We start from the raw sequence: 26478 nt of genomic DNA, 5'->3' as shown, positions 1-26478 counted from the left end.
TGTCCTGAAGCTGCGTGGTTTTCATCGACATTATGTTCATTTCAGCCGGTTCTACTGCTCCTGATTAACATTTAATGCTTTGTTCCAATGAAGCAGTGTGACATTTATGTCGGAAGAAGTGGTAGATGATGAGTGTCTGACTCCACCACCAGAAACAGAGGCTATCTTTTAGTGTGGCGCTTACAGCCTCCTCACTCTAATTGGAGGATGTGGTGACTCGAGTATCTCAATCTGGATTGCTGTGACACCCGGCGCCGACATTCGTGCACCATATTGAGATGAATTGTGATCATTGATTGTCTGACTTTTTGAAATGAAAGAGCAGTTTTCATCATAGCACTGTGCCCGATGTAAACATGCCTGTTTGGAATTGGCTCTTTGTTTGACTTGTGGTAATTCTGGTTTCAGGCTTTTTTTTCCTGAAACTGTAAAAGTGACCCGCAGTAACTGACCAACTGCTGGACTCAGTCACAGAACCCTGCTGCATAAAGAGCTGCTCACCTGTTTATTCAAAGTTCAGTGAAGCTCTACTCAGAACCCAGACCTGGAGAACCGGTTATCATTGTTTTGAATGCGCCAGTTGTCGTGAATGAGTTGTGATCGACAACGTCACTTATGTTAATGAGTCTCAGATGCTGCTGCGACAGAGCGCGTGTATTTTCAAATTGTGTAAATATTGAACTTATTGCGTATCCAGATTGCATCAAATTCAACACTTCACTTCCTTGGGCCCTTAATAATACACATGCCAAGTGTGAAACCGATAAGATGAACGGCTCTCAATATATACTTTCCACATTGGTGTTTGGGGCGGCCGTGGCTCAGGGGTGAGAGCGGGTCGTCCTCTAACTAGAGGGGCGGCAGTTCGATCCCAGTCTTCCCTATTCGGCATGCCCTAGTGTCCTTGGGTAAGTGCCCCTGATGGCTGTGCTGTTCTCATAAAGAAAGTAGTGCACATTTATGCATGAATGTGTGCGTGAATGGTTGAAAGGCAAGAGCTGTACTGCAAAGTGCTTTGAGTGGTCATCAAGATTAGAAAAGCGCTATATAAATACAGACCATTATCATTTGCCACATACAGACGGACAGAGATTTCTTATTTTGTACGCTATACATGTCTAGGTTTATAGTGAACAGCTCATATACGACTCACACGTGGCTATATACTCTTAGACTAGTTTAATTAACTGCTTTAAACACGTGTATCAGTTGCCTTTAGCGACCATACATTTATTGTGGTTGTTACAAGAATGAATGTTGAAGGGATATATTAACTTAGGAAGAAAAACTCGATTGCACATTAAAAATTGTTTATGGTCAAGTGCTGGATTTATTGTGTGGTCTTCCATCTTATCAGAGGCAAGTCCAACATGGTGTGAGCTTCTACTCTGATTTTCTATTTTTCATTCAATAGTACAATTGCTGTTCTTGACACCTAAATGTAATGTAGATGGTTAAGTATCAGAATCCATACTGCACAATGCTATATTTTTAAGCATCTGTCCATTTGTAGGGCATCGTTTGATGATTCACCCTCAGATCTTTGTTCCAGAGAAATGCTCCAGATCTCCACAGCTGGAGGCGCAAACAGATGTACTGTGTGAGAACAGAGTTATAATGGCAAAAATGTGTTAGATAAGCATCTCGGGGAGAAACGGTGAAATATTTATCAACCTGGTCTCTCACATTGCATGTTTGATGTCGCCGAAAAGGCATTAGCATCCTTCCGCTGGACCAGCTGCGGAACTGACCGACTCCTGCCCCATTTCAATTAATGTCCTGCAGAGACTTAACCACAATGCGTGCCCAAAGAAAGCAGGACAATTAGATTTACAGTAAGGGGACGCGAATGATGCTGAGATGCACTTTATATCATCTGGGTGTCTTATAGAAAAGCCCTGTTTTTTAACTTCAGTATCCGTCGGAGAGAGCCACTCCTTGTGCTCTATCATCGCAGACTGCTCGAGCAGACCTGCAGATGTTAATTAGAGACAAGTGTGCTTCAGCCAGTTTGCAATCCACCGGGGCTTTTTCTGTGGATCCCGGCTGAGTTCTCCTCTCGAGTTTGCCACAATACATTGCAAAGTCCGTGCTTTTGTGGTGGAATGAATCAAGATAATGGGGAGCCGTAGATCCAGCCTGTCAACCGCGGCGCCATATTTATGGCTTAGGAGCCATTAGACGTTGGTTAGGTGTCAGTCCTGCCTGACAGACTGCCACCCTGGGGTCACAGAAGAGGGACAGTCTTAGCTTCCCCCCCCCCCGAAAAAATGGATCTGCGAAGAGACAACAATGAGAGCCGAGTCTGTGCGAGTGACTTATTGCCTCTAGCTTTGTATCCCCTGGCTCTCTAAATTTGTTGAAGCTGCTTGGCTATTTTAATCTCCGTAAGCATTGTAGTAAATGAGGGCAGACGTCAGTGTGGATTGCCTCTCTAACGGCGCAGAGCTGATAGCTGCTGGTGCGGGTCATTTGGATGTGAAGTCATGCCCTTCATCATGCCTGAGTGCCGACCCATCACGGCCCCATGTGATTACTGCTACTGCTGTTCGCCTCAGGTTCCTGGAGAGAGACAGTCGTCAACACTTTCACTGTTTGTCATTGTCTGCAAGAACCAGAACTCCAGGCTGTTTGATGGGCTCCGGTTCAAATCCAATACAGGAAGTTTTTTTTTTTGCTGTTCGAAAGGTGCCGGAGTTTGGTATCATATAGCCTGAGTGTAAACACTCAAGTGAGGAGACAGTCTTCTGCCTGAAAATGTTTGAAAGTTTAAGCTTTTTCGGTATTCCTTCCTCACCACATGTCATTTTGCAAGTTGGGTAAAATATTCTGCAGGTTTAAATCATCTATAAGGATTTTTTTTTGTAATAAGACAAGAAAGGGTTTGTTAGTCTGATAGAACCACACAAAACTCCACAACTTCCTCTGAGACCGAAATCAAGAGATTACAGGATAGTGAATATTCAACTACCATTTGCGCCAATGACGGGATTTGGAGGCAGAGCCAGAGGAGATGGACAGACATTAATTTTGAGAATAAAGTACTTAACATGTATTTTGACTTTTTATTTTGTCCAGGGTCCCGTCCACTTATATATGGAGTAGGCAGAGTCCATGACCTATACTGCAGCCAGCCACCAGGGGACGATTGAGACACTTTGTGAGCCGTCATGTCGTCCATCTTTATATACAGTGAACAGTTTATTATTTAAATCGTGTTCTACTGCTCCCACTTGGCCAAAAGCTGATATTACACGTTATGTTATTTCTGTGTTTACATTTTTTATTAATTTTACTGGTTTTCTACATCATGGTCAACACCAGACCATGTCATGTAAGCCTGTGGTGAATTCCTGTAAATGACCAGAGCTCACGCCACATCCAAACACCTTCCAATCCATCACCGGTCTTGGTGCGGCACCGGCCCTGAAACTGCCAAACTCTGCTCACACGATTGAGATGTTGAATGTGAAATATTGCTCACAAATCAGAGGTGAGCGGCTGCACTTTGTCCTTGCTTCTGTGTCCTCACTGCAGGAATGTGGTCAGAATGCACCGCAGCTAATCTGCCCTATATGCACAGGCTTACTGACAGTCAGAGCTAGTAAATAACTAGCTGCATTGATCGGTGACCACTGTATCTCATCCATCTCTGACAAGGGTCTATCGGGAAGGGGATCGATGCACTTTTCAACATGCATCCCTCACGTACTGTAAGTAGTAAACCATTCAGTCAGATTGGGAAAAACAACATATTCATCTCCTTGCCAAGTAATGCTCCCTGTTTCTTTTTGGTCTGTTTTTTCTTTCTCTGTGTTATTTAAGCCTGGCCTCGCTCCCCTCCGCCAGCTCGAGGTCCGCAGACCCTTAAGACTAGAAGCAGTCTGGAACTGCAGTCCAGTGAGACAGTGCCATGCAGCATCCAGGGGTTAATGCACTGTGATGGCTCTGGGTGCATGGCACTGGCATGGCTGAGTGGACATCATGTTGAAGCATAGTGAGGCTAAACTCCTCTCCGATGCACAGGCCACAGATTGGCCTTCTCGCATGAGAGCACAAAGGAGGAAGCGATTGTGAGTAAACAAAGCAAACGGCAGGCAGGGAGGTAGCCCCTTATTGTTGTGGTTTCTCAGGACTCACCTCCGAGCCCCGCCACCGCTGCACTCGAGCAAAGTTAACAAATTTTGTCTTCAAGGGCAGCGTGGAGACGGTAGAATGGTGCGACAGCGAAATGTCAGTGGGTGGTGGGTGTGAGTTGGCAGGAAACCTCCAGCAGCAGAACTCTCCATTTGATCCCTGTGGCCCAGCTCCATCTGGCTACACACTGACCATGTTAGTGGACAACTGCCACTGCCTCATGGCAACGCAACACTGGCTCATCCTCAGCGTGATAGTGGAGGATGTCTTATCTTTTAGTGAATCAGCGCTGTCTTATTAAACACATGGCGGGCCAGCGTCGCCAGCATCGTCTGCCAGGGTTGTATTAGCTGTTTAGCTCCAAACACACCACAGCAGATTAGGATCATTATTTAAAAGCCAAAACAGCCTGTGGAGTTTTAACTTTGTTTTATAGATATAATTAAGGCAGAATGTGCAGGTCAGAGTGGAAACCTCTGAGATTAATTTACTAATCTCCTTTTCAGGGAGAGTTTTCTCGCACCATAGCAACGAGAAAGTATTTCTGCTATGCCAAGTGCCGTTAGTTACACATAGTTACATTTGGTGACAAGGGACATTTACAGGATAAGAGTAAAGCTAACAGTCGCTAAACTGATAGTCATAACTATATCTACAATATCTAAGTAAAGGAAGCATTAGCCAACATAAGATACTGGTCATATAAGACCAAGGCTCCAGCAACAAAACCCTTGACTACATTGAAGGATGCATTTATACCTCCGCCAAGGATGTTATGTGTGTTAGTTAGGATTACTCACAAACTACTGGACGGATTACCACAAAACGTAGAAGGATCTGTTGTTGGTCAAGATCAAGATTCAAGGTCTTTATTTTCATCATAATAGAATATTGATAAAAGGAAGACCCATTTGATCTTGGTGCGGATCTAGATCAGGGGTTGGATCCAGGATTTGTTTTTCATTTTCTTTTCGATCGCGAGATAGGACAATATCATTCATGGATCTTGATGAAAAATAAAATCTGTCATGTTTAGGGGACTAATAGTTTGGAGTGTGTGCAATTTGATGCAAAACCAAATAAAAATCCAGATCTAGTGAATTTAAATGTGGTTTGTTGGACCTCGGTGGAGGTAGGTACTCTACTGAGTGCCATTCTAGTTTCACTTATGAATTAATTTTCTTCATAAGGGGAAAATGCATGAATTGAATTTATGTCTCACTTACTTTGTGCAAAGATCAATAGTAAAAGTTTTCTGTGGCCACAGCATCCTGAAATTGCAGTTTCTAGTTATCCATTCTAACAAACAGCTTCTTTTATTTTTATTATTCAAATAAAAGGTATCATCTTAGTGTGGATTTGAGAACCAACCATAAGTGATCGGATCCAAATTCATGGAGAAAAGTTCTACAATTGCTAAAAGTTCTTAAGTGTTTTCCTTTGCTGGGGGTTTGCAACCTCCTGCATCGCCCGTGTTACGGACGGTGGCGTGCCATGCTGATAACCTTAATGAGCAGCGCCGAGTGCTCGCAGCCATCCCATAATGAAATTTGCTCAGGGCGGAACAGACCGGAGAGCCTTGGCAGAACATTGAGGCATATGGCGGAAACAGAAGCGATTGCCATGGCAGGTGGCTAGATGCTGCAGATAGGTAAGAGGCTCATTCACCCAGGGCTATGGCCCTGATATAGCGAGTGTGAGTGTAGGACGCTTCACAGAAATAGCCCACAAAACATTATCCTTTCATTTTACTGCTCTATTCTCATGTTTCTGCCAGAAAGCTGACTAATCTGTACGTTCGTCAGTGTCCCCCAAGCATTTAAACAGGCTGAATTATACATCATCGTTTTCTGTTTCACTTATATTCTTTGATGAGACCAGCAGAATAAAGATACCAAGCAGCGCACTTCCAGTGATACACGTGGACCACGGTGACCGTGTTTTATGTGGAGCAGGGGAGTAACACAGTTTAAAAAATGGGACTAAATGATTAACAATCTGCAATGTCCCCGGTCTCTCTTTGTCTTGTATGTATTTCTTAAAGAAGCACATGCTGGGACCCTCATCAAGGCTTCTCCACCACGTCTCTAGAGCACACTTGAGAGGAACAGAACAAGCAACCCTGTTCTTTTAATTAATTCGTACATTTTTCGGCTTTTAGTTTAGAAATAGAGTCGCTCTCTCACGAGGGGGAATCAACAGAAGCATGGATACACACAAATGTGTTTTTTTTGTGGATTGTAGGACGTGCATTTTGCAAACTGTATGCATGTCAGCCTTTGTATATTTATTTGTTACAGCAGAAGGTATAAAATGGAATTAGGCGATGTGTGCACTGAATCATTCCTTTGTCTTTAAACTGCGGAAACAAGGAAATCCCATAAAATCCTCTGTTCCAGGATAACACTGTGTGAGTACGAGGCAGACAAGTAAACAGAAGAAAAAAAAAAACACACACACACACACACATACACAAGGGGAGTAATCCTGCGACTTACACCAATTTTTTTCTTGGATCAACCGAAGAGTAGTGAAGCCCACCAGCCCCCTCCTACCTTCCCATAACAAACGTATGACATGCACAAATTGTTTTTGATTTCCATAATTTCCAATTATACAAATTATGGAAATGAAACGCCCTGATTCCAGGAGCAGGACACGTCTATTGATACTGCCTCCACTTATGTAAAGCATTCTTTGTGCAGGAGACTAATGGCTGAACCCGCGTCTTGCCACGAATGGATCTAACATTATCATTTTCATTGCATAAGCAGGACAGAGGTTTTCTTCAGAAGCAATATGTCAAGCCAGTGGAATCCTTAATGTCTTCACCAGCCTCCCCCACTGTAATACAGGCAGACGTACCAGACCTAATCATCACTAATACTGCAGGGAAATATATTCACTTTAGCACTGATTGTCTCATGAAGCTTTTGTGTGGTCAACGTCTGTGGTTGGGATCCACACTGAATAAATACACAAGACCCAAAGAAATATATATTGATTCATAATTTGATTCAATTTATAATAAGTAACGGTAAACAACAAACAATCAGCAAATAAATGTATTAGGGCCATATAAAACAAGAATAATGTTGCAATATCACAGGAATGAACTTGCAAACTTTGTTCTTGGAAAACTTTTTTTCTCATTATATTACGACTTTGTTCTCGAAATCTCAGATACTTTTTACCTCTGCCATATAACTTGTAGAAAATAGTGCAAGAAATCATATGTGAGACAGCAAAAGTCAAATGTAAGATCCGCAAAATGTTTTTGTTTGCTGATTTTACGACAGCGGATCTGAAGCTCTGCAGTGTGAAATTCTTCTTTTATATGACATTATATCAATTACATTATTGTGATTGTGAAAATGATGTGAAAGTTTTGTTCCTGCCAAATCTCAGGAACACTCGACTCCTCGTGAAACAGGTCGTATTCATTGGTCTGAAGTTTTTGTGAGTTCGGTAAATCCGACCTGAGATGGTCATACAAACAAAATAATAATACAAAACCAAACTTGCATGAGGTCGTACTAATAGCAGTAGAACAACAAGTATAATTTATGTTTTCTGTTCTGTGGGTGAAAAGAAAAGAAAGGGGGAGGTTGTAGGTCACCTCTGCCCGGGCGACAGAAGAATTTGAACTCTTTGAATCATATCTTTGTTGGATGAGTAACTCTGATGGATGTGAAGCCACGCTGATCAATTCATAAGCCTGACAAGACTGACAGTGACCAGAGAAAAGAGCAGCAACACAGTCGATACCTCTCCGGGTATTGCCGCGCTCTGATTGACTGCTCTTGCCAATCACATGCATTTATTCCTGTGGCATCATGGCCGCTGCAGCCCCCAGCAAAATGCAAAACAGGGGCGGCTGTGCAGACGCAAGCTACAAAGCAGATCTATTTGTCACCACTTTGAAGGCTTAGGGGCCAAAATGCAGGATCATCTTTTTTCTACCCCTCTCTCCCCCCCCCCGTTCTCACTCCTGATAGAGGCTGATCTTTATCAAGCTGCCGCAGCCTTGACTCCTGTCACCGTAACTGGGCTGCGCCCTCCTTCATCACTCAGGCCTGTTGACAGCAGAGTGGCAGCTGGACAACCCATTATGAAATGACCTTGGTGTCGTGTCAGCGGGGCCATTGTGCCGCTGAAACAGTAACACCCCAAAATGAGTAATTCTCCCTCCATAGGTCAGCATCTTTGCAGACAGACAATCTCCCCCTGTAGATAAAGATGGAGGGGGGCTGCCTTGAGGAATCGCTAAGGTGATGGAAGGGGGGGGAAGGAGGGCTGTCCATACAAGAGCACCCTGTGTAAACCAACCTGAGCGAGGACAGTGGCGTCAATGTAATTAAAGGCTGATCTGATTAGGGCCGACTGTTAAACTGAGTAATAGATTAACAATGGCACAGTTCCATTTTGCTTTGGTTTCCCATGCAGCACCGTTTAATTCTCTTATACGCAGGTTTTTTTTTATGTATCCTCCCACCAGAGTGGATTTCATTAATGCCTCCAGTGTGTTGAGCCGTAGAGTGGTTACATTGTTCCCTTTCACATGTCAAGTGTTCGGCTTTTATTTTTTACCTCAGTGAGGTGGTTTAGCATTTGAAGAGGTGGTGATGACAGCACTTTTTCTGCATCACACACGGCGTAGAGGTGCAAGACGTGACTACCCAGGAACAGTGTTTGACTCACAACTTAAATTTAATGCAAGCACAGATTACATTGTCTCTTAACATTTTTCGTATTTCGGTGCTGGTTCGGTGGGTTCGTCAGCGACTCTGTTTGAATCATATTGGTAAAGATCTGTGCTCCCACTGGGAGAATTGGGTGGTCCAGAAAGCAAAAAGGAATCAGAAGCCGTTATTATCATGTACTCGAGGGAATTTTCTATCATGCCCTCAGGCCGGCGCTCTTAAAACAAATAGCTACTCCTTCTGCTATCAGGCTTAAAGTTGTTGATGTTGTTGATTTGTGCCGTGGTCACTGGTATGTTGACGTCTGATTGTGGCTACTAATCTATTTGTTCTTATCTGTTTACATTATGAGTTAGACAGTGTCACAAATTGCCCTCCTGGGATTAGTAAAGTTGCCTGAATCCATCGCCATGGAGAACACTTGTGCCTCTGGTTCTCCACAGCTAAGGGTGGTCTGATCCCACTCGTGGCTGGGAGGCTTTATTAAAGACACAAAAAGTAATGCATTGTCCGTCCCTGCTGAAATGCGCCTTATCACGGAGGCAAAGCTCGGTTCTGAAGGAAATTCCTCGGTGCCTGCAGCACAAAGCCTGTAACGTAAAGCTTTGTCTGGGAGAGTCTTTGCCCAGTTCAACGCAAGGTAATTGGAGAGCTGCTGCTTTATCAGCCGCGTCGTGTGGATGCGTTACCAAAACCAAAGCAACGTGATAATGTTCTGAATGTAACAATGGAATTTGAAAACCGCCGTCCTTTGGCCAACAGTGTGCAGAAACCCGCTCTGGTGCTGGTGACCTTGTCCAGCAGCTCAGTGAGGTGATGCTGGAATTCTGTCAAGTTTCACTGTCCTGCAGCGATTTGTTCACTGGAGCACATTTTCAAACGCGCGGTGTGATGCTGCCCAACATGCTGCAGCGCCGGGTTTACGTGTGTGCGCACCAAGGCTATTAGTAAATCTCTGTTAAGAAAATCTGAGGATAAACCACAATAAAAATAAAACTAAATAAAACTAAAAGGGAGGCTGTTCAAAATGCCCAAGTGCAGCCCGGGCTCCTTGTTCCATTTCCCTGTCAGCGGGTGACGTGCCGGCAAGATTTGGTTCAGATTCAGGATACATTTAATTCAAGTTCATCTCACTGCACCTGAAAGAACTGGTCCTGAAAGACAGGCCACTTCGCCAGTGTCACAGTATGAGAGGCATGAATGAACAATCTGATCTCATTGTTCTGACTTTGGAAGTGAAAGAACAAAAGTGTATACGTGTGCCACCGGGAGAAGCGCTGCTGGAAGTTTCTACTGCGGAGACCTCATAGGTAAACGCTGTTTCTTTCCAATGTAGATCTGAGATATTCACTCTGTCAGATTATTTTCTATTCCTTTCCCCAAACTTTAAATTCTAAAGAAATACATATAAATTACCTGTTGCAAATACCAGTGTTTTATAATGAAATCAATGGTGTTTACCTTCATTTTCCTTTCTATACTTGACAGCATTTGGTATCTTTGTTTGTACATCTGTGGTTTCTTTAGACTAATACATTCATCCCTTACATTCACATTTTCTTGTACAAACATTTGGTCATAGTCGACTCTAGTCATGCTCTCGTGAAGGAAGAAAATGAAGGTTATGACAACGGCCGACATGATGACTGCCTTCCAAATGATCTGGTTTAATTATATTTGGCAGCTCATAAAACACACCAGTAAGCATTTCCTCCACAGCTGATTAAGCAATTCCACTTTTATTGAGGTCTGAGCGCAAGCGACATTTAAATGCAGCGGGAGAAAACTTCCAGGCAGACCAAATTTGTTTTTTTTGTTTTTTTTTCACAGCTGTCCACCACTTCTCTCCCTCTCTGTCTCTCTCTTATGTCAAATTGGCGGTTTAAACTTATATGTAATAAATCCATAACAGGAATGCACACATCTTTTGTATATTAGCGCACATTTGCATAAAAAGAATCAGATGAAATGAATTGACTGTTTTTGTTGAGCTCATCAAACGGGCTGACGATGGCAGTGTAATTCCTCTCTTGTACGTTAAACAGTCTCTCCACTGAAGCTGTGTAGCTTAATACTTAAGTGGATGTACACATTGTCTAGGCAATGAGGGATGAACACTGAGGATAAGGATGAGGACGTGTGTTTTTTTTTTGGGGGTGATGTGTCGTCTCACTATCAAGGATTCATGCTGCGTCAGACAGAGCGAGCGGATCTCAGGGCCGGGATGAGACGAGAGCAGCCCCCGCACACAGAAAATCATCCCGAGACACACCGCCGACGTAATTAGCACATGAATTATTTCTGTGCAATGACACGCCTCAGCACCTCTTGACTTTGCTCTTGTCTGAGCAACGCCTCCGTGTATATGGCCCGAATTAGACATCTGCCAAATGTCAGTCCTTTACAGTCAGACGCCGCTTTCTACCGCGTGCTCTGGTAATCAGAAGTGGACGGTAACCTCGGCCGCTCTCTCGCAGCGTGCTCTTTAGATCTACGCCGGCAACCTTGACAAGGTTACACCCAAATTGAGCAGCTTGTTAAGATGCGTACGCTGGTGATTTATTGCTGTTCGCACATTTGGAATCGCGGCCCCATTCGCACAGAGAGCGGCTCCCGGATGTTGCCATGCACCTGTTCACGCAGTTCATTGCCTTTGATTGTCAATAAAATGATCATCTTGTGTAATATATTAATGCTGATAGGTTGATTATATTTCCTATAGTAGAGAGAGAGAGAGAGAAACAAATTTTATACACTCCAGCTCTTGAAATATAAATCATAAATATACATGCATATTTAAGTGAGGTAGTAACTATATATTAGAATCAAAATGCTTGTCTTTTTGATGAGGGTATTGATCCTCCCCATCTCCCTGAGGCTTACATTATTATCTTCTGGATTTACTCTGCAGAAATGGATTGGGCTTCTGCAGATTAGTATTCAGCACATTCCTCTCCCTCTACACTGTAATGCTGTTTTGATTTTGTAATGGTCCGGGAGCAGATGAGAGCTTTGCAGCTGGAAGTGTGCGGTTTGCTTTGTGTGTTCATACGGTGTTTGTCTGCCGGGGGGCACAGGGTATTCACATGCATATTTGACTGTCTCTTAAGTGTGTGTGTGTGTGTGTGTGTTGAGATGCCGGGACTCCCTCTAAACTTAAAACACCCGAGAGGCTTGGATACTTTTACCCCTTCCCTCGCTCTGCGCTCGGGATAAAAGAGGTTTCTGTGTATCGCCGGGAGATTGACTACCTTGTCTCTTGTCAGCGCCATTAAGTTCTCAAGACGCTGCTTTTGGGGGGAGTTATTTGTTAAAGCCACTCCACAGAAATGTTCCTGTTGGTGAGAGAGAGTGCACCAAAAGATCTGGTTTAATGGCCCAGCTGCCAACTATAAATGTCGGCCCCGTTTTTATCTCAGACATATATTTGATCTCAAGTATCTCCTGCAGTTTTAAACAAGAAGCCTCCTCCACTTTCCCTGCAAAGTCTCCGCTGATCAGCAGAGGAGCTAGAGCCGGGACTCTGGCACGCATCACCATTTACCCTATTTCAGTGCAAAAGAAAAAAGATATAAAAAAACATGTGATGGAGGATTTTGAGATTTGCGGGGACACAGGTTGTTCTGCATAATGGTGTTTTCTGTGCCATCGGATTTCTTAAAAGCCTCGAGGAGGGGGGAAATGAGATGCTGTTGCCGAGTGGCCAGTTTGAATTAAATGAAATCTTTTCTCTGACATGCAGACAAATGTGGCGAGTGAGTCCGCACATATTACCCTGCTTTGTAAGCTGTCAGATCTTCTACTTAGAAGGAAATTGCAGTTTGTTACGCGGACATTGCCGGAGCCCGTGTTGTTATTGGAATTTCATCCAGCTCTTGTGTGTCAAAGTGTAGAAATAGTCGTGTGGTTCTCCTGCATCGGTCCCATTGTCTGTTGTGTGTTTGTCTTCTCGCATGCACTTATACAGGTGACTCCTTTTCCATGCATCAACAACACTGTGATGCCATTTACAGCTCTGCATGAGATGATTCATGTCCTCGTGGGAGCTGAACCCAGAGGAGGGTGGCCTGCATGTGCACCTGATTGAGACATTGCCAATTAGAGTGATTACACGTGGACTGTGTGTGGTCTCACTGACGCACACTCGAGTAAGTGCTTGACTCTATTATCACTAAATGACATCCGATTTTATGAGCTGCTTCCCACCAATTTCAACAACCACACACCCTCAGATTTCAACTTTTTCATCCCTGGACATTATGGTTCACGTCAGCTCGGAGCCATATTCCCTTGCAGACGCTGTGTGCATCAGAGTATCATGCTTTAATGGAGGGGGATGCTGATAAAGATAGAGGCTATAAATAACAGGATGGAGCTTTGACCTTCATTCCAGCTTCGGCAGCAGCAGCAGTCGCTGTTAACACAGCTCTGTTGTCCGTGATGAACAGTCGAGCAAGCCAATAGTTAGCGTTCATTTGGCTCAGCTCCACTCCGCCGAGCAATTTATTCATCTTTATAGATATAAATTGATGCATTTGCATAATACAAAGAAAGAGAGAATAGAGGAGGAGGTGCATGATATAGTGGGAAATGAGTCCTATATTTTATAATGCTATTATACCACGATAACCTGGTGTGAGCTTTTCTCTTAGGTTATACGTTTATTGTGCTTTGTATTATTGTGACATATGCACCGATATGCATATCACTGTAATGAAACGCATGTGACAGTCATGAAACACCATTATCCTCATTACATCCATCACCTTTGTCGTGTTTGCATGTTGCTGTCTTACATGTTGATAGTGAGCCAACAAGATGGACCAGTGGACAATGAGGAAATGGTCTAACGAGGCAGCTTTCACCCTTTGTTTCTGCTTCAGAACGGGTTTCGTAGAGAAACCTTCTACCTGCAGTCCCCGTCGCCAGCTGTTACACAGGGTGCTGTCTGTGTTGCTGCTGGCAGCGACTGTGTGGAAATAATTTGATGCGGCGATTGCTCTGCGTGACTGTGTAAAAAAGCCGCGCAATACGTAGCTAATTTACCGGACCAAACGGCCTGTGGTGCACGCTGACAGCGGTGACACCATTACACATACACACAATGTCAGTGGTTTCAGGGTTAAATGCAGTTTGATTGGCAAAGTTCTGGAGAGAAGCGGAATGTGGAGAAAACGTATACACCCAGTTACAAACAAATAAATAGAATGCATGATGCAGCATAATAGTAATCCAGTGAGAATATAGGTTGGTGCGAAGGTTTAAAATACAACTAATAATAATAATATTTGCGAATATAGCACCTTTCAAAACACATTTACAAAGTGTTTTACAAGTTAAGAATGAATACTTTAGGGCAAACAATAAAAAAACAACTAAAATCAATCATAGCATTACACAACATTTTAGCCCAAATATAAGAAAAAAGAATAAACGAATTAAAGTAAAACATTATACAAAGATTGAGACATTAAGTAAGATCAGAGCTGGATAAAAATTTAAAAAAGATAAATAGAAATAAATAAGTTGAAGGTGAATTCAGACACCAGCGGAGAAGTGAGAAAGCACACCTATACAGATATTATGGTCTTGGTTTATTCATGTGAACAATTTCTTGGTGATTCCATCATTTTATCCCAACCTCCATCTCTAAACGTGATAATGCATAATTATAATCTACTTTTACACGAGCAGTATTGATGAAAAGTGAAATTTGACCTGCTCTCAGTGCAGATATTTTACCTCCTGGCCACTAGGGGGCGTCTTTTCTCAGGTTCGCCTCCGTGCTTTATTAGCAGAGAACAAGCAGCAGTTCAGAGGCTGTGGTGAAAAAGATCATGTTCGGAACACGTCGTCTCCACCGCTGCGGAGAAATGTGTTTTTATAAGTTCATCACTCACCTCACATCTGCGCATGCGCCATCTGTAAGTATGTTGACATGTTTGTTTGTTTGTTTGTTTGTTGTGTTGGGAGAGAGTCAGTGGTTTATTTGTGTCACAGGCCCGTGGCTGCATTTCTGTCTGGCTCTGACCTTCGACGTCACACAGAGGGAAACTAAAGGGAAGCAGAATGAACAGCGCTTCTAGAAATCCAATAGAAAGTTAAATTAAATTATTTTGATATATTTATTAAATGTTGAAACCTTTTCTGACTTTTATTTTCTCAAATAGAATGATCCACGAGATTGTAAATTCAATCTACATTCAGTTGTTGATCTGTCAGTGAGACAAAATCTGATTAATGTTATTATTTGGGCCCCGGCAACTTTATGCTGGATATTTTGAATTCTAAACAATAAATCAATGAATCAGAAATAATCGGTTAACAGAGAGATTTACAGATATTGAACATGGTCATTAGTTATATCCCAAGAAAATAAAACACATCCGTCTCCTTAGTGAAAGGTAAAAAAAGATAAACCAAACTGATGCATTGGCTTAATTAGGCTGAATGAAGTAGCCAAACAATTCCATCAGGATAATAAATTTCATATTAGTCGATATTGATAATTATGATAAATGTCACATTATTTCTGTGAAGTTTATTACTTTCTGTTAAGTTTAATGAAACATTTAATGAACCTGATCAACTAATTGGACTTCCTTTATTTTGCTATTCATAAAAAAGTTATTCCAATAAATATTGAGATTGTTTGATTGCCCAGGCCCAGACATAATCAAATTTAGTTTTATAGAATATCATAAAAAAAACCAGTTGAAACTACATAACCAAGGAAAACTTAAACCGCTCAGCGCTCCGTGTAGTTTGTGTTTGTCTGAACACTTTGCAGAATATGCTCTACTAAGGGTCTAATTGACGCCTGAATGGCAAAGCCAATTATGAGTCCATTTGCCACGGATGGTGCGTCTCTGCAGACTGACACCGTGGAAAGGAGCTCTGAGCACAGCAAGGCACCCTTCACACTGTGGATCTAAATGACACTGTACGTGGAGCACAGTGTGGTTTCTGACAGAACTTCAGGCTCACACACACTCACACACACACACTCACGCCTTGTCCTTCACTTTAATGCCTGCATACGTTTAGATGAGCTAATTGAGGCTTCCTCTCTCTCTCACACAACCGTAGTTCTGTCAACACAGTCGGCAACAAGAAGCTTCTCCCGCGTTTAACTGTTAGCGCCGATGTATAAAAAGTACCAACATGCACTGATGTGAAAAAACGCCGCGGCCGACTGGGGGATGCCCACCTTGCGAGCGGAGAGCAGTTCCGAGACATGTTATTAAGTCTTTTGAATGGCGTGATAATCATGTAATAAAATATGTTCTGGAAGAATACGGCACTTCAGAAAACTCTTTGCTCTGTCACAACCTAAGAGGCTTAGGTCGGCTGCACGACGCTAACTTCCTATCATTTTAATGGGCTGCCAGACGCTAACTTCTGTATCATTTTAATAGGCCTCCAGTCAAACGGGGGAACAGGGAGTGAATGGGAAACGGAGTGAAATCCAGTGTCAGTCACTGAGCCCTGCCACAGACGATTAAACAACTTTGCTCCCCGCGTCGTGTCAGCGTCCAATTTTACTTATGGCAGATCTAGTCCCTCAGAATCCACAGGTGGTACTTTCGGAGTGCATGTTACTTTTTCTTTTTTTCTTTTTTTTTTTATCTCCACAACTGTGAACTTCCTCTGAACCTTAGAAAACCGAGTGTGACACAACAAGCTCTTTTTTTTTTATTTTTTTTATACCTCAGCTTGTTACTGAGAGCTAAAGAATGGTGTTTCTAGTAGTGAAGGGAGGTTGGAGTCTCTGACAGGGAAACAGGGATGTATAGAGTTTTGTGCTGCAGCAGCTGCCATGAACAAGACAACACCACTGCAGATGAGCGACATACTGTAATTATTGTGCCTCTAGTGATGCCTATAATACCCCCCAACTCCAGCACCTTAATAACAGAGTCCTGCTTGTCATGGATTCATGGAGGACAGTGAAATGTTGTCTTTAATATAGAATTTAAATATTAAATTCAATTCAATAATTTTAACGCATAATTAGTCAAACGATTCATGTCAAAAAGTATATTTTAGGCAAGACAAGTTTATTTGAATTGTGAAGTGCTTAGTGTTAAATATAAAGGGCACCATGACAGATTGTAAAAGAAACATAAAACTTTAAAATTAGTTACATAGACTAGAATTATAAAAATAACTAAAAAAGAGAGAAAGTAACACTGCAGTGTGAGAAATAAGTATTTATTTAATATGTATGTATACAATCAAATATATGGAGAACACTAGTATAGATGGAGGACATGAGAGCTCTTTCAAAAAGTAAAGCCAAAGCATTTTGATTTGAGGAGTCGTCCATCTTTATATACATTCTACAAATTCACTCAAGCTGCACCAAGTTTGACAAACTCATAGACATCAGTTGCCTCAATGTGCCTGATTTCATTTCCATCAAGATATATAAATTATTGATAAAACCATGAAAATGTGGAAAAATCTCACAATGTTGAAGAAAGTGGGGAAAACATATCCTGTATCCATCCTGTGAATCAGATCTGCACCAAAGTTTAATGGTTTATTTCTTGACCCAAACCACATCCCTTTACCAAGTTTCGTGGAAATCCGTTCAGTTGCTTCAGTTTAATCTTGCTCACAGACAAACATGCGGCGGGAACACAACCTCTTGGTTTGAGGTAACAAAGGTGCATCTCTGTCATTCTCTGTCCTTTATCCTTTTTCTTGGCATCTGTGACAGATTTATTACTTACAGAAAAAATCACCGATTACAATAATGGCAATTAAAATCAAAGCTTTTCCCCCGTCGTTCATTTAATAGGTAATCTTCCTCCAGCTCCTGCCAAGTCTGCTTCAGACTGTTGTGTCATGATTTGGTGTTGACAGGCCGTGCGCTCCCCTGGGTGCGGGCTAATTTAAAAAAAGCAGCCATAGAGTAGCAGATGCCAGATTAATGTCAAAGGGAAAGTGACTGATGAGGAGCCTCCCAGTCGCTCGGTCACATGCTGGCACTGTTGCACATATGACAAGCTCCTGCTTGTAGCCCCTCAGTGCCTCGTAATAAATGAGCGAGGCGGTTCTACGTACTCAGCTTCTATTAACCGAGGGTTAAATTATACTGCGGAGACATTTATGCTGCCTCTTCTACTTTTGCAGGGAGGTATGTGCTTTTTTTTTCTAGTTTCCACATGCAGCACCATACCTCTTTGACTCTGTGACACTAATTTCATTTGAGTGGCGAATAATTGTATTACTTCCATCAATACGGGTAGTTTGTTCTGCACCAGAGCCACAAACGTAATGTGCCCATAGAGAATGGGGGCCCTGAATGGCACGAACAATTACATGCTATTGATTAACCATTATTTGTATCGCAGAGGACTCGCCTAAATTTGAAAACAGATTATGGGAAAATCCGACTGTCGCGGCGCAGTTGTGCTTGTCACAACTCGTAGAAATCCAAGAAAAGAATAAAGCACTTTACATTTAATATATGTGCTGTTAATGGCAGAGTTTTGCATCTTGTCAAGATCCTGGTGTAAAGTGGATGCGAGTTAAGTCACAGACATTCTGTTTTTGTTGGAAAAAGGGTTTGAATGAGTCAGAACAACAGACTCTGACTCTAAGTTTTTACCCTTGTGTCTATTTCGGGCATATCCCCAGGATTTACACTCTAACTCTGTTCGTGTCTTTTTCTGTCCTCCTGAAAAAAAAAAAGACCAAAGAAGCCGGTTCTTTTGTGAGTTCTCATTCAGTGCCATGCCTCCCGGGCGTTCAGGTGCGGGTGCCGGTGACGTTGCTGTAGTTTGATTGACTGAGGACCGTAGGACAGCCCAGACTGCGGCGCCCCACATCCCCACGAGAACACAATGACAAAACAGTTGTCTGCTTCAATATCAAGCAGCTTTATTTTACCTACAGGGAAATGACACATCGGAGTGACGTGTCAGCTGCTAAATATTAACACTGCAGGTTTGTGCGTCTGCTGTGATCCCGTGTTTGAAAGGGATGAACACTCAGGCGTCACACACTGAACGCACAACATTCTGACAACGCTTTCTGCACAAAGTTGTTTAAAGTCAGTATTCAAGCAAAAGTGAAGGGGATAATTGTCCAGAATCATTCAACTTTGCTTACTTATAAAGAAAGTTGGATGTGTTTGATTTAGAAGTGAAGATTTTACATGCTCCAGCTTTAAAATATGACATTTATACGTTAAGCCCCGCTGTCTGTCTGTAATATTTATGTCTGTTTTCTCGTGGGGGGACCCAGTCATCATGTATAATCTGAGTGGGGAAAAAATAAAATAATTCACAGTTTATGTGTCATAAATGGCAGAGAAATACCTTTGAACAGTGATTCACGCAATTCTTACATATTTTATTTTACAACTTCTCACTCTTCAACTTTTTCAACTGATTTCAGATCAGGGAATCTTCAATAATTAGCAATACGTACAGATGTTTTTGTCATTAAAGCAAATACTGAACTTTAAATATGGTTCAACCCATATTTGAATTGCAACACACAAATACATGAACTTTGTTATACGAACACATCTACTGGTTTACGAACACATCTACTGGTTTAATAAGCAGGGCGTCGTCTGCTAATGTGATGGTGATAAGAGCTGCCCAGTAGCTGATACATAGCATAAAGGTGTCTTGGTATAAACTTGTGATCTTGGTTTACCTCATCCTGTCAAATGCATCTTTATTTGGATCTTGGTTTAAAAGGAGGACAGCAAAGAGACATTTTATTTGTCCACTGCACTTTTTTACAGACATATACAGTACTTTGCAAAGAAGAGTCATTTATTATCCAAATATGAAGAGACGGCTAAAGAAGACACTTCAAAAGCTGAATGTCTTGAGGTTGACAAGTCAGAATTGATTGATCTAGTTATTAGGACAATCCTGTCACTTCTATTAGGTGGTCAATATCAAAGATACATAACATTTAAGGAGCACATTTCTTTTGTGGTAAATTTAACACATTCTCTTTATGATATACTTGGAAAATGGAGACTGATGCTCAAATCGTTGTGCTTCATGTAGACCCACAGACAGTTTGCTTACATCAGAGTGAACCTGGCTGCCAGCGATTGAGTGAAGGAATTGATGTACACCCTCACGGCCCTAAAACTGCCTCTGGGCCGTGCCCCAAGTGTTGTAAATTCCTAACAACGCCCCTGCTGTTCACACACACAATTCTTTCCCCATTGGTTAGGGGAATTAACTGTGAGGCGTCAGGCGCGGGGATGTGTGGGGAGAGGGAGAGAGACGAGAATGACCCCCCATGTATTAACTCTATTTGTTATGTGGGCAGTGAGCTCCTGCAGCGGGGTTAGGTGGGTTCTTGTGACGAGGGTCGAGGTCTCTCATTTTCACTGATAGAGGGCTCAGACATTGAGGGAAGGACCAGAGCGTGGTGGAATTCAGTCAACTTCAATTACAGCCCCTTGTAGTTTCCCCAAAGGCACACTGTAGTACCTTTAAGGGGGAATCAATGAGGTGACAAATTGTTGTGGACAGCAACCCCTTTTATTTGTTACGCTGTTGTGTCCAATGCCTGGATGCGAATCAAACAGCGTGCATGTGTGTATGCGTTTGGCATATATAGATGTGCAAGTGCTTTCCATTTATGATAATTGAATGCTTTGGTCCATTTGTGTTTTGGTGCTTTATTTTCTGCCGGTGGCTTTAATGGCTTGTTATCTGTCAAAACCTATTTTTAAATGCTTCCTAATGACTGCTCACATGTATCGGCTCCTGAGGCTCCGAGACGCTTTGTGTTTTAATATCACAATAACAGTGTTAAGGGTTTTTCTTAAGGTTATTTGTGCTTTGTCAAGTCCCTGTCACATCTGCACTCGTCTGCCGGCTGATGAGGGGTGACTCGCTCGAGTACATCCAGAAACATATGTTGTCGCTGACTTGTTTTTAATGATGGAGGGAGTCCACACGAAGCTGCTTGTCACCAATATGCTTTCTGCTTGAACAGCTCAGGAAATTGGATAAACACCAGTGTTGGACGTATGGCGGAGCTGAGCAATAGAGCTTTAGGTTTAGGAGAGTCACAGGGAAGTGAGGATTTATCAATACACCTTTACACTTTGTAGAAGTTTAAAGATTATTTGATTTTGAGATATGCAAATTGATTACCTTTGCCAAAGAGGTTATGTTTGTATCTGTGTTGGTTTGTTTGTTTCTGGCAGGATACCGCAAACTCTACTTTTACCATTACTATGACATTTTATGCAGGGGTGTGGCATGACCCAAGGAGGAAGCCATTACATTTTGTTGTGGATCTGGCATTTTTCAACATGTTCACCCTTTCACCAGAGATATTTCTATGAGTGTGTGCATGTTGGGGCAGTTTGATTACAATTAAGGGAACTGTAGACGTATGTGTTCTACTGATTACTGATACCATTCCAGTTCCAATTGCGACCCACATCTCCCTTAAGTCTTAGGAAGCACTATTCAAATGTGTTAAATACTTGGGAATGCAGCATACGTGTGTGTGAGTTGAAAGTCTCTACTAAGGTTATACCAGTATTTTGTCATTAATTTCGTTTCACCAAAGGAGGCAAAAGGTTTGCGTTTGTATCATGCATCAATCCAACAAGTAATGAACCTGATCGGCAGCTGACTGCTTTGGTCCATTTTGTCTGTGAAGAGGTGAAACGTATATCAGTCAGTGTTTGTGTAGCTCGTGCTTTGTGTTAGCTGAGAGGCTTTGTATAGTTCGCTTTTGCCCAGTGGTCAGGTTTATAATGTAAGTGTGAGAGTGTACTGACTTTAAATTACCTGGTGAAACTCATGAACATCACGTAATTACTCTAGATTACTCTAGACGTGCTGCAGGATCTATTTCTATGTCATATAGGGTAGAGTGCTTTCATATCATATTGTTTTATATATGTGTGCTTTTTAAAAGGTATTATGTGTGAGTGTGGTGTTTGATCAGTCAAGCTAATGTCAAGTTACTATCCTGAAATGGTTGTCATGAGACTTGTGTAACTTGTACAAACAGAATGTGATTTCTCTACGTGCTTGTCTGTTCGGGCAGCTGTGGTCTACGACTGCATTTTGATATAACAGATCATTTTTAGTCCTATTACCTTGATCACACACACAACAGCATGAGATGAGAGAAACAGTTCATGTCTACAGGAAAAGCAGAGCAGTTATTCAATTGTATGATGAAGCAGTGCAGTGATACTTTATCAGCACGCACAAGGAAAACCTTTGCTTTGTATGATAGGTATGACAGGCCCAAAAATAGCAGTAGTGTGCGTGTTATTTCTATTTAAGTGTATTAACAGTGAAGTCCTAATGCTTTGCTACAATCTGCCTGTGTTCTCTGGCTAAGGTAGGTGCCAACCTGCTGGTCATTGGAGTCTTAGGACCCAGCTGCACCTCTAAATGAACTTCTATCACATTTCAGCTCGGCACCTTTGTCCAATGTCTGTTTCTATTACTAATCCAGCAATTGTGAGACGTTCTTCATCATTTTCCTCGACAGCTTCCCAACAGGCACCAAAAGGTCCCGCGATTTTAATGCAGCACATTCTTTTTTTCTTTTTATGTCTCCGCAGGAAAAGAAGAGTACGTCGCAACCTTCAAAGGATCGGAGTTCTTCTGCTACGACTTGTCCTTGAACCCGATTCAAAGCAGCAGTGATGAAATCACATTGTCATTCAAAACCCTGCAGAGGAACGGACTGATGCTGCACACGGGAAAATCCGCTGATTACGTCAACCTGGCACTGAAAAATGGGGCTGTCTCTCTCGTCATTAATTTGGGGTCTGGAGCCTTTGAAGCTCTTGTGGAGCCAGTCAATGGGAAATTTAATGACAATGATTGGCATGATGTCAAAGTAACAAGGAATCTACGTCAGGTAACAGTACAGAGGATGATGCAGAGACTCAGTAAATGAATCCAAACAGATGCACTTTAATCATTACCATCATACAATATATTATTTTCTGACCAGACATCGTAATTGGATTGCTAAATTGAATCACGGTAGTTTTTGGTGGAGATAAAACAGAACCACAAGTGAACAGGGACTTCTATTAAGTTACAAGGGGGAAAGGAGAGGAGAGGAGTTGCATTCAGCCTCATTCAGACAATTGACAGCAAAGAGCATGACATTTATTTAGCGTTTTACCTTTTATATATACCTGTGTATTACTATGATGAAGATATCCTTAAACAAGACCTCAGTTTTCACAGCTTTTAGTATTTCTGTGTGGAATTGACTGAACTCAAATGCCAGTGCAGTTAGAATAGCCTTTTTGTTTTTTATTAGTACATTTCTATTATGGATGACATCACTGTTGGGAGCTTATTTCACAAGACAGTTTTCATAAAAGAGCAGTAAATGAATAGGAACAATTCTGATAACCTATTCTTTATAAGACGTCTATTGTGTAGACATTGCACAGTTTAGTCGCTGAGGGTTATGCTTTGTATTCAAAGTTCAATGAGCAAAGGCAAATCACTCCGACTGGATCTACAGGCTCTAATAGGCTCTTCAGCATGGCCTTGACGACCCATCTCTGCATTTATAACTCTTAAGAGACTATGTAGTGACAGCCTGTCTGGGTCAGACAGCAAAGGATTTCTTACGAATTCGACTTCCCGTTCCATTTAGCAGCTTGTGCCTCTTACATTACTCCACATCAGAGGACAGTCCCTTCTAGCCATCCTACTGATTGTGCCATGTGCCTCTGGCAATGCTGCTCATAAGTGGGAGACAGGGTATCAACAGAAATGGTTCATGCCTGATTCTCACCCAGAGCAGCGGAATCAGCTGCGATGAAGGGAACGTGTAAAGCAGAGCCCTTAGCCATGTCCAAATGCATCCATCTGCAAGAACAGTTTGTCCTGACTGGGGGTGAGGCTGCAGAGAGTTAGGGTTTGTTGCATTGCAAGCAGATTGACTAATACTAATTTGTACCAGGCCAGCATCCACTAAATGGTGTCAGGATGCAGTTGCCTCTCAGCAAATGGCAGCAAACGCTGGGATAGACCAAGAGTGCTAGACTGTTGGACCCATGATTGATCTGAAGACACTAAAGGCCTGCTGCAGCACACATCAAAGCATTCAGCGGCTTTGCAACTCGAACAACGATGCCAATCGATGTCAGCCACTACTCAGTTGTAGGTTGGAATTTCACATCCCTGTTGGCAAAAGGCTGCCACCACTATAACAGGATCCTGATCCCTGCTTCCATTTACAGTAGGTTGATGTGTTTTGACTCATTCTGGTCAGGGAGTCTATTGCAGTAAGTCACTGAGTGTTCTCTGTACTCCAGGACCGACGTAGCCACAGGCCGAGGTACTGGGATGTAAGCTTTGGTGCACAAAGCACTGCTACATGTGTCTCAGGAAGAAAAAACAGTCACTAGCACCTACTGGCAGTTTGACCAAGCAGTTGGTCCAGATCACTTACCAAAGCCAAAAGGACATGAAGGTTATTATATCATGGAGTTGCTAGGGAAAGACATCTTGAATGGGGATTAGGTTTTTACATGTCTAAGTGTTGAGGAAAGGCAGATGCAAAAATAATTTTATATGAATTACCTCATACAGACTGTGGCCTGCAAAGAGTGTAGTGTCAACTTTGCCCAGCATACATATAGATCCTGTTTAGCCCACGTACAGACTATTTTCAGTTAGCACAACAGTGTCAGACTAATGCTAGGCCAGACTTTGAAAAACAGCAATCTCTAGATTTGTTCCTGCTCATTTGGTGGGAAATGTTTGTCTCCACCTCACTACCAGAGCTGCTTCTTTTGCATAATTAGCAGATTGATTATTGGAAAACCCAAGGATCTGGGCAGCTTGGAACATTCACTGCATTCAAATTGTGAAAGACAACCAAGCATATTGAGTGCATGCTCTGTGGGGGAATCCGAATTACCATCCTCCTCATTTTGTGTCAGGGTCTTCTTTGCTTTGTCTCATTGCAGTCAAGTGATCCTAAAGTTCATCAATAAGACCAAACGGAGGTACAGTATTGTATGGACGACGGAAAGTCTGACACGCTGGATTGGTCTGAAGACTAAAACCAACTATAAAACGATGCAAAGATATTATAATACCAATAAATACCAATAAAAGAAACAAAGCTTAAAAATGGTCTCGAACTTAGGACTGTCAAAGAGGGTCGACTGATGTGCTTTAGGCATTCCTTCTTATGAACCATTTGGTGTCTGTCAATCATAACCTTTTGTGAGGACTTGGGTAAGGGAGCTTCTGCTTCTCAGTGGTCTGGTAACATACAGAACAAGGTGCACAACCACCGGGAGGAACTTAGGGAGCTACTGGTCGAGCTCTGGTACCTCTTGTGGAGCACTCCTGTTATTTCCTTGGTCTGCCTTTTTTCTTGTTAAACTTATTTTGCCCTTTTTTCCTCTATGTTACTAACATGCTTTGGAAACAAACTAACATCATTCATGGAATGTGCCATTCTACTAACCAGTATGGTTTTTTGCCGTTTAACAATGTACTAACAGTATTGACCATCATATATTATTTGAGTAACAATCGTTATTCTGTTCACAGTTTTTAATTTCCTTTCTCCCCCCTTTTCCACAAAGCACTCAGGCATTGGACACGCTATGGTAAACAAACTACATTGTTCGGTAGATATCATTCTAATTGTTTCTTAGTTTGGGTTTGCCGTGTGTTTCTTTTCTTTCTTTTTTTTACTGTAGACGTCATTTACAAAAAAAGGGAAATTGCGGTTGGTACTCTCTTCTGCTTACTTTTCGAATCCTTTTTAATTTCTCGGTTCATTCATTTGTTTCGCCCTCTTTATTTCACTTGTTTCCTGTCCAATTCTGTTTTGATCCACCTTTTTAGGAGCATCATTTCGAGCCTTTTGCATCAAGCTGTGGTTAATAATGAGGACCCTCTCCTGTCTGGCTGGCCTGATGCTCTTTGGCTCAGCCAGTTGTATCCCCATTCACTTTGCATGGCATGCACTTTGACTACGTGTTGCGAATGCCACGCTGCATATTTGTCGAAAAACAACGTGACAGTCGAGCTGTGTGTGTCTTTGGTGCCTCTCCGGTGTTTTTTTACTTCTCTTTGTGGTTTTGCAGTGTCCAAGAGTATTTGCATGCATCTGGCACTGTGTCAAACTTCTGACGGTGTCTCCCAATCAAGCATTTGGGAACATTTTCTTTTTGTTGGCCTGTGAACAAAAAGAAAAGACAAATGCATGCATGCTTTTTTGTTTCTCTACTACCCTCAGTCATTGTCCCGACCTGTACTGAAAGGTGACTGTACTTTTCATGGCATGTGCTCCCTCTCTAACCCAGTGGCACGTTCTGATTTCATTTGTAGAACTGCTGGAAGTACTAATATGGAATTAACAGTTAAAACTAACCTAGGTAACATTCTACTAACACCATTTTTGTGTCTGCTAAAGTACTTTTAAGTTGCTGTAGGGGCAATACTAACACTGTAGTATGGGCAGTTTACTAACTCTAACAATACTTTTTTTTGAAGGCTTGCAGTCTTCCTACTAATCAAACTGGACAAAATAATATTTGAAAACAAGAAAAAAGAGAATGAAAAAGAAAAAGAAAAAAAAAAGACAGACATGAAAATGGGTTTCAGAAAAAATGATA

At 42.1% G+C, this 26478-nt stretch overlaps 1 protein-coding gene across 36 annotated transcripts in view; it reads left to right on the top strand.

The window, feature by feature from the left end:
* LOC118119247 (neurexin-1a) overlaps positions 1–26478 on the top strand; it is a 254382-nt gene that overhangs the window by 63313 nt on the left and 164591 nt on the right. For 24 of the 36 annotated variants that reach the window (XM_035173025.2, XM_035173019.2, XM_035173032.2 and 21 more), the window contains 2 exons: positions 22429–22730; positions 25441–25464. In XM_035173025.2, coding sequence (XP_035028916.1) covers positions 22429–22730; positions 25441–25464 — 326 coding nt within the window. Of the gene's footprint in view, positions 1–14671; positions 14765–22428; positions 22731–22770; positions 25465–26478 lie in introns of those variants that run through there. The other 12 variants (XM_035173037.2, XM_035173015.2, XM_035173039.2 and 9 more) reach the window with 3 other exon arrangements.

Source organism: Hippoglossus stenolepis, chromosome 12, assembly GCF_022539355.2.
Source record: "Hippoglossus stenolepis isolate QCI-W04-F060 chromosome 12, HSTE1.2, whole genome shotgun sequence".
Taxonomy (NCBI): Eukaryota; Metazoa; Chordata; class Actinopteri; order Pleuronectiformes; family Pleuronectidae; genus Hippoglossus; species Hippoglossus stenolepis.
This window is presented reverse-complemented; position numbering and strand designations above follow the sequence as displayed.